Source organism: Epinephelus moara, chromosome 21 (assembly GCF_006386435.1).
Source record: "Epinephelus moara isolate mb chromosome 21, YSFRI_EMoa_1.0, whole genome shotgun sequence".
NCBI lineage: Eukaryota > Metazoa > Chordata > Actinopteri > Perciformes > Serranidae > Epinephelus > Epinephelus moara.
The window spans coordinates 31,257,717-31,267,195 of NC_065526.1; the positions used below are offsets into that span (position 1 = coordinate 31,257,717).

The 9,479-nt window shown below is 41.8% G+C and overlaps 1 protein-coding gene across 1 annotated transcript; it reads right to left on the bottom strand.

Annotated features, from left to right (window-relative positions):
• Positions 1-163: 163 nt before the first annotated feature.
• Positions 164-5,948, bottom strand: tox4a (TOX high mobility group box family member 4 a). The gene is made up of 9 exons (XM_050032708.1): positions 5,448-5,948; positions 5,281-5,346; positions 4,867-5,166; positions 4,524-4,769; positions 4,037-4,369; positions 3,833-3,913; positions 3,029-3,745; positions 1,098-1,240; positions 164-1,001 (listed from the first exon to the last, which is right to left on the bottom strand). The coding sequence occupies exons 1-9, from the start codon at positions 5,550-5,552 to the stop codon at positions 944-946; spliced, it is 2,049 nt and encodes a 682-aa protein (XP_049888665.1). The 5' UTR covers positions 5,553-5,948; the 3' UTR covers positions 164-943.
• Positions 5,949-9,479: the final 3,531 nt, after the last annotated feature.

Here is a 9,479-nt window from a genome sequence, read left to right on the forward strand (position 1 = left end):
GCTTTTTTAAGGTTCTCTTTCTATATTTGTGACTGTTTTCCATAATGTCTATGGAAATATTATTATTATATCCATCTAAAGGTTGCTATCATGAGTCACCATAAGCAAGTCAGGCTGTAGCGGTGTGTTTAACTGAGCAAAGGCATCTTTTAGTTGCATATTCAAAAGAGAAAACACTAGCTGTAGCAAAGTTGCTCATTTATTAAAAAAACATGAGTCAAGCCTTTTTTAACAACAATGAACTCAACAGAATGTGATACAAAAACATGAAGGCAATATCAAACCTAGAAAGGCCACTATTTTCCGTACAATAACAAGGTATACAGTGATACAAACTGCTGGTCCACTCAAACTGAGGTATATTTTAGCCTTAGTTTGTAGTAAAAGAACTGGAAATGTTTCATTAGCTTTGAGACATGAAACACTAAAACACTTCAGGGCACAAAGTTCAAATCCGTGAGCAGTGTGCAATCATGTCTTAAACTGCTGTAAGAAGGCTGAAATGTTCTTTGTTGGAGCGTTTCCAACAGTTTACAGTAAACAAGTATAAACTGACCTGTGTGGGCTTTAGTAGAAAAAAATCTAAAAGAATACCATTATCTTGATCGACTGTTATACTTCATCGTACTGATCTTTCCTCTAGCTGCCTTGAATTCCCTTGATGCCTGACTAAAAGCTGTATACAACGTCAAACATAACACTACACTATTATCTTACCTTTATTAGAATAGTCTCTGTGGCAAAAACACTAACATGGATCTGCTGTCCTCATTTTGCAATACTACACGTTTATTGTCCTCAACAGCAACTGTCACACCTACAGTACATGCACACAACAGTTTAAGAACTGCGGTGAAATGCACTTTTGACATTTCAGTGCGGCACCAGTGCTGCATTTGTCCCACTGAGATGTGATCCCCATGTGATCTGTAGCAGCTGCTCTTTATTTCACCACTCCCATGGTCTGATTCCTGATCGAGCACCATGCCTTGAAAACATCTCTGAAAAACAAGAGAATATTAAGTTCAGCAAAGTGAAAAGTTACATCTGCTGGAACCATAAATTTAAACAAGTGCATGTTTCAAGCCTCTACACACCTGCAGTGAGTGGCCACACATTCGTTGCTGCAGTATTCTTTGTCCCAGTCGTCACTCTCTACGGCTGGGTTGTTACAGCCCGTCCTCACACACACGCTTCTCAGAGTCGTGGCATCACTGGACCCATTCACTTCCATCTCCTCCTGAAAAAGTAGGGCATATTTGGAGAATGTTATTAATATGGGTACCCAGTATTTCCTGTACACTGATCTGGGCTTGTCATAGTGGGCGATAGCGTTACACCAGTGTCATTTTTTCCACAAAGCCCTACGACACTGAAGGCAAAAGTGAGAATAAATATGATGACTTTATTAATATTCAACCTCTTGGACTTTTTTTGAAAGTGCTACTGTGTTTAAACTTTAAATCATAGTGAATAGAAAAGAGATTTTGTTTGCACTAACCAAGATAATAAGATCTGACAGACAGATAGAAAACACAAAATAACTGATTGCATAAGTGACCATCCTCTTCAAGTCAGTGTTCAGTTGAGGCACATTTGACAGCAGTTACAGCTTTGGGCCTATATTGCCTAAGTACATCTGGAAAGTGCATTTTTGCACAATCGTCTGTGAAACTCCTCCAGCTGTCTCAATTTGCATGGATTGCTGGGTGAGTGAACAGCGATCTTCACTACCTCCTGATGTCATGTTTTAAACTGTGGCTGTCTCTTTGCCACTCTGCCACTCTAAAACTCGTAAAATACTCAGGCACAGCTTCTGTCTTCTCAGCCATGGAAACATGTAGCTACCTCAAGGCTGCAGTTGTAAGCCTCTTAGAGGTCCAGCTCCTCTCACACAGCCTGTGCCATATTCTATCGAATTTCTAATGACCTGACTCTACTCTGATAATATGCAGTGCCTTGGAATTTCTTCCTGCAGCCTTTGGATTGGTACTTTTCACAGATTTGTTAAGATTGTTCCTAAGTCTTTATGGTATTGTTTCTGGGTGAAAATGACTAAACCACATGTTGGACATTACAGATTTCCATCCAACTTATGAAACTTTTTTGATTTGTATTTGTAACTCATTTAGATCCATTTGTGGATTCGTTTTTACTCTAAATAATTTACAAAAAGTCAAAATTACATCCACTCTAAACCTGTTTATACCTAGTATTAACATGCACCTTGGGTGATCCAATCACAAGTGGACAGCGCTAAATACAAGTGTAGATGACCACCAAGATGTATTGTGATCTGATCGCTCAAACCGCAAGGTGGTCTGGGACGCATTTGACGACATATCTTTTGTAGTGTAAACACTGATGCGTCCCCGACAAGCACATAACAGGAACATATGTCACCGAGGCAGGACGTGGTGGTTGTTTTGGTGACAGTGCGCTAACATTCTATAACTTGGCCACTTTGCAACGAGTTAAATAAAGTGTTGGGTGATCATCGTGTTGCCTTATGGGGGGAGACAAGTTGAATTCTGCTGCTGACACAACGGCAGCAACGAAATGGGAACACAAGTGGTCAACCACATGATAGACCCAGGTGTGAACGGCGATGTGTCTCAGCTGTTAACTTGTGTTCCAATCACAGACACATGTTAATACTGGGTGTAAACAGGCTCTCTTATTCAATGCTGTAGACAAACAAGATTTATCTGCACTCTTGTATCAGTGAGTAGGAGGGATAGTATTTCACATCCTCTGACTTGTGAGGCAGAAAATGGCAAAGATTTGGCAGTAACAACTGTGATCGAGTTAAATTTGAATAATACTGTGCACTTCTGAAAATTAGGAAAGGGTTTCTATGACAACAGCTTGGCGCTCTCTGAGGATAAATTATAAACAAGCTTCAGAGATCTGAAATATCTTGAAATTTTTAACAATCAAATCAAATGTTATTTGAGAATAAAAAAGGTCCCTGCCTTACACAAAATAAACCCAATACAAACAATAGCAATGAATTAAGGGCCTTTACCTCTTCTGAGTGCAGCACTTCTGTAACTACATCCTCATCTGTATTGCCGGATGTGTCTGTAGAATTCACCACCTGCACTGACACAACAGGTGCAGACTGGGCAGATGTAGTCGCAGAAGATGACACAGCCACTGTATTAGGGACGATAATTGGCAGGGACTCTTTGCCCTGCAAAGATGCAGGAACTATTTTTATCTGGAGTGGAGGCGGAGGTGTAGCCGTGACGGACACAGGGACACCCGGCGTGTTGCTCCCCTCGCGGGGCTTGGCCTGTAAGGGTGGAGGTGCTGGTGCCATTTGCTGGAGCCGTGGCGGAGGTGGTGCGTTCTGCATCTGCTGCAGCGGTGGTGGCTGACGAGAGGCACCAGACACTACCAGGGTGGGCTGCAGAGCATGGACCCCTCCGGGCAACACGGTCACCACCTGGCCCCCTGCCTGCAACATGTGCTTTGGAATTATGATCTTGGTGATGGTCTGGGCCGGGGGTGCTGCGGTTGCTGGAGCCAAGGTTTTGTTTGCTCCCGTGCGGGAACGTGTGGTCATCTCTGGGACGTCCAGGATGATGTTGGAGGCACAAATGTTGGTGATGGTGTTCTCTTCCAGGTTGTTGTTAACCGAGCGGATGGCCTGGTGACCAGCGAAGGGAAGGGCTGCAGGTGTCAGATTGACTACCGGTGGAGGTGGTGAGGGGGCAGTCTCCATCTCCTCAGTGGCAGACTATGATGAGGAAAGATTAAAAAAAATTAGACAGACCATAAATACAACAATCAACTGGTTTTCCTTTGGACAACAACATGATCTTACCTGTGTGAGCTGGTTGGCTTTATATGCTGCCAGTGCTTTCAAATACTCCTTTTTGGCTGCTTCTGTTTTTCTCTTATAAACCTAATGGAGACAAGACAAGTACCACTTTTGTAAATACGTATCATTTGACTGTACGTTACCACCAACAATCACTTTTCAAACCGCAAAACTGACAAAGGGCATCAATATAGTGTGTTCTTCTACCTGTTTCTGTTCCTCAGCCAGGCTGTCCCACATGGAGGCGACAATCTTTGACACCTCCCCAAAAGAAGCATTGGGGTTCTGGCCCTTAATGGCTGCCTGGGTGTCTCTGAAGAACAGGGCGTACGCTGAAACGGGCTTCTGTGGTTCATTTGGGTCTTTCTTCTTCCTTCCTTTTTTAGTACCCAGCGCCCCAGTCACTGAGGCCAATGTGGCTGGCTTCCCTCCACCCCTTTTGGCCGTAGCTGGAGATAAAGATGTAGGAGCTGGATGGGAGGACATGTGGGAGAGGGCGGAGGAGGAGAGACACATCGGGGAGTCTACCAGCACACTCCTCTGAGCAGGGAGAGGAAAAGTGTAAAAGAGAGGAAAGGACATGTTAGCTGCAGGAGCTAAAACATGGCGTGGAATCCAAAATACATTTATACAAAACTTCCAGAAAGCATGCAAGCTAACAACAATGTAAGCTTTTACAGGTTCAACCCCTCACCTTGAAGTCATCCATGTCCTCATCCTGCAAGGAGCCCGCTGGTGATGGTGTTGCTGACAGTGGCTGCTCAGGTGTCTCTGAATGATGCCCAATGTTATCCCCCCCAAGACCCAGTGCCAGCTCAGATGGGTTAATAGTGCTCAATTGGCTGCTTCCCAAAAGACCATGACTGATGTCACCTAGTTGGACATCGATGGTCATGGGGGACGAACTGCTGAAATGTGAACCACTGGAATTCCCCAGCTCCTGCAGGGATTTTAACACAAATATTAGCAAACAAGCAACATCTAAACACCTCTAACAGTATCCTGTCTGTGTGAAAGTGCACAGTTAAAGCACTCACCAGAGCAGAAGAGCTCAGCAGGGCTCCCCCTCCAGCCTGGCCCATTGCCCCAAGGTTCAGCTGCTCCAGTCCCTGAGACCCCGAGTTTACAAACGTTGAAGCAAAGGAAGGGTCATTGGCCTCCACCACCAGGTTGCTAACAAGGCTGCGGGAACCTGAAGGTCCCCCGGTGCCCTCTGATCCATCCGTCAACTCAAAATGGGACACTTCATCACTGATGCTCAGAGTCGGGTCTGGATCAAGGGAGATAGGGGGGATCTCAAAAACCTCATCCCCGAGACTGGGAGTATGGAATGTCTGCTGTATGTGGAGAAAGAGACAGAGTAATGGGTCAGTCCTCATGAACTAGAACACGTGTAAAGATCAGTACAATGAAGACATAGTACACTGCACTGCCATGATGTGTTAACTCACCTCCGCGGACAAAAAAGGGTGGCCCGCTCCACTAATGGTGAGATAACTGTCACCGCCTTCTGGAAACTGAAACAGACCGTTAGCATCTAACTGACTAATGTGAAACTTAGGCATTGCCATTAGTCAAAGCCAACCTCTCCACTGAAATACTGGGAATAATGAGTTACCTTATTTTCCTCAGAGTATCCACCATAGGCTTGAGTGTCCAAAAACTCCGGGTCAACATTTTGAGCACAGCCGTCCGACAGGTCAGAGTAAAAATTAAGGTCCATTTTGAGATGATTTATCGAAACAAACTATCTCACACGTAGTGTAGTTTCTTGGTAACTGGAATTTCTGACTTTCCTACCCATGTAGGTCAACTATCCCAGCATTAACTCAAGCTGCTAGCGGCTAACCAGCTAATCTCCATAGGCTAGCATAACGTTACAGTCGAGGGGATGATGCTAAGCTACATTTGCTTTGAAGCCTTGAGGAAAACTGGTTTAATTGGTTTTATTCGAGGTTGATAGCAGCCAAATAATCAAAATGTTACCAAAATATTACGCATTAGTTCCCCGGTGGGTAAATCTTTGAGGAGGCCCAAAACACACCCATTCATGTCCTGATGTGATGCTACTACCATCCGAACCAAACTGCTAACGCTGCATTCAAGGGCTGTGGGGGAAAATTGCTTCATGAACCATCTGAATAGTACGCAAATTTGTCTTTCCTATGATGGCGAGGGCATGACCCGCCCTACTCTCCCTCTGATTGGCTAGTGTCTTTACCTTCGTTGGTTTGATTGGTTAGGTTTAGGCAAGAGGAGGGAGTTTCCTCAGGGTTGCCTTCGCCATCCTAGCGGATAACGTCAGTTAATCATTTATGCAGCTAATTTATTTAAACTCACCACCAGATCAGAGAATATACCTTAGCTTACTGTAGCTAATAAATAGCTCTGGTGCTGCTAACACTTCCCTGAAATAAATCCATGTGGCATGATGAAATAAAAGTCCCATAAAATAAATAAAATGGCATGATGAAATGATGAAATAGAAGTTCCCTGAAATAAATAATTATTTATTTGTTTAATATTGACTAAACATGTATTTCTATAGATCTGTATTTGAAGCAAATGGCTGAGTCAGGACAGAGGGGGGAATTAGAGAAGATGTAAGGAGGAAGAAGCGAAGCATTAGAAGAGGATGAGGAGTTGAAGGACATAATGATTTGATGGGATAAAGAGGAGGGAGGAGACAAAAAAACTGTAGATGGTAGATGACAAAATGTCAAATATTACATAAGACATTGTGGAAAATGCTGAAAACAAAACTTTAAGCGGTATTTAATGACAAGAGAAAGAGTCAAAATGCTACCAAATTATGTAAATACAAATGTAATATAATATATTATTTATTAGATTCAAAGACACAAAGAAATCACAACAGTAAGTTTATAAAACAGACACATTTTCAGCAGTGTTTCTTCTTGACCCTCTGCCTGCCGTGTCTCCAAACTGGACTGCAGAGCTCCAGTATCTCCTTTCTGTTAATGCTTGTATGCAAGTGTATGTGAAATTTCTGAAATATCCCAACACATACAGGACGGATTGAAATGCACATATTTCACAGGATAAATAAAAGGTTTGACTAAAAACCCCATTTATTAAATTAACTGTTAGTATTGTGCAGCCTTGGCAGAGTTGTGTATCATACCTAGGGCTGGGCAATATGGAGAGGAGGTTGTGAGGGATTGTGCCAAAGGCGTTGGCGAGATCCAGAGGAGAACACACCAAGGTCTGAGCCCTTCTTCTTGGCCTCCTGCATCTGATGCCAGATGGTACTAGTATGTTCCAGACGGCCAGAGAAGCTGGGGTTCCCTGCTTTTTGGACTGATGTGTCGATCAGATGGTTTCTTTCCAGGTATCCTGACAGCCTTTGAGCAACCACACTTAAGAAGATTTTTCCCTTGACATTTAGGAGGCTGATCTGGTGGAAACGGCCAATTTCTGGTGAGTTCTTTTTCTTTGAGATAAGGATAGTTCCTGCTCTCTGCCATGATGTTGGTATCTCCTGCTTACGCCATCCCATCATCATTAGCCACCAGAGGAAACACAGGACATGTGGTGCATTTTTGTAGAGCCAGTATGAGATTCTGTTGGGCTCTGGAGCTGATGAGGCCCACTCTTACTCCATCAAAGCAGGCTGATGTCCAGTTGCTGTTCTGGTGGCAGGACTGGTGGAATTCCAGGTGGGAGGGTGATGTCTTCCTGGGATTGGTTGTCAGTGCAGGACATCTCCAGATGCTTTTCAAGTTCGCCTTTGACTCTCCCTCTTCTCCTTTGTGAAGAAACCCTTCAAAAAGGGATCTTTGTAGAAGCTTCCTCTTGTCCATTCTATGTCCCTGTGGTTTTTTTTAGGTTCTCAGCCCTCCTCAGTGTCACAAAGCTATCACAGATGGCTGATTGCAACAGGTATATGCCCTCATTCTCCTCCTCTCTGGCCTTCCTCCATTGCTTCTTCAGCTGCTTTCTCTCTCTGACTTGGCAATCGATTTTTCTCCTGGACTTGGTAGGGTTTATCACTGTAGTTTTCCTTTTCTCTACTGCTCCAAAACTCCGTAGCTGTAAGTTAGTTCCCCCATCTTCTCCACCCTCCTCACTGTTTCTGAGCATCTTCAAGATGTTGCAGAGGTCAGTGTTGGCAAAAATGTATTAGAATAACATCAGAAAGGTTTGGGCTGGTATATCAGATAAACACATATAAGATGAATAATAAAATTATGGCAAAAAACATATAAACATGCTTTAATTTGTGCTGTGTCTGCAGCTCTGCTTGTAGTTCCGCAGTTGTCCACCTGAGGGCGCCATTACACCAGAAACCAGCAGCTGACAGATGAAACTCACTAACGTTTTATTTTATTGATTACTAAACAATTTTTCCCTCACCACATCTCAGAGAGGAATATTATACTTTTACCATTAGTATTAGTTAATATTTTTAAATGTATCGATTATAGGCACAGTAAATGAAATAAAAGTGCGGATAATAATTAATAAACAATACAATTATAGCCTAAAAAAGTATGTACAGAAATATATTAAAGATAATAATGTAATAGCAGCAGCTGTTACATACCATAGTCATCTGATAAACCATACACAAGCCGTTGAATGGTTAGTAAATATAAAAACATTATATTATTTTGTTTATTTGATATATCTAGCCTATGTAAATACTTACATAGGCCATATTTGTGTTGTTTTAAATTCTTCTCCTCGCTTTTATTTCATTCATTTATTTAAAAATCTAATATTCCTCTATGCGATTTGGTAAATGGAGAATGGTTCAATAATTCATAAAATAAATTTAAAAGTTCACTGAGTGAGTTTTACCGGTCAGCTGCTGGTTTCTGGTGTAATGGCGCCCTCTGGTGGACAACTGTAGGAACTACAAGCAGAGTTCCAGACTCAACACAGATTAACGTTTACAGTTTTTCCCCTCTAATGTTTTTTTTTATTTTTTTCATTAAACAGTAGCTATCTAATACGCCAATCCAGCTCTTCTTTATTAGATTTAATGCATTTATTTTTAAAAACTAAATCCTTTCATTTTAATCTTTTTAATAGATTATTTTAATAGTTTTTAAATACATAATACCTTTTATTTTTCACATAAACATTAAATTTGAAAAGTATTACATTTGTTTATTTTATATATTTATGTAAATACTATATAGAAGCTTTAATTGTGTTGTTTATTATTTCATTTAATTTGCCTATAATTGATCAATTTAAAGAAACTGACGCTAATGTAGCAGTAGAAGTATATCATTCCCCTCTGAGATGTGGTGAAGGAAAAATGGTTTAAAAGACCTTGAAGTCAAATCCAACAAGATTTGTGTTATTGTGGTGCATACCACCTGGTTCTCCCAGCTCCCCCTAACCAGATTTGACCTCTTAACCTCTTCAACTCCTCATGCAGAAGGGTAAAGAAAGGAGTCCCTGATGGTTCAAACAGTATGTTTTTTCAGAATCATATTTTGTGTATATTTATACACATCCGCCAAACACTGACGTCCATTTTTTAAGTTCACTTTTTTTTTTTTTAACTTGGAAGTTTACTTTGTGAAGGCTTCAGCATGGCCACTGAAGAAAAGTCTGACACTTTTTTCAGTTAGAAACTTCAGTGGTCCGTTTTGTTTTTCCTTTTGATGCTTGT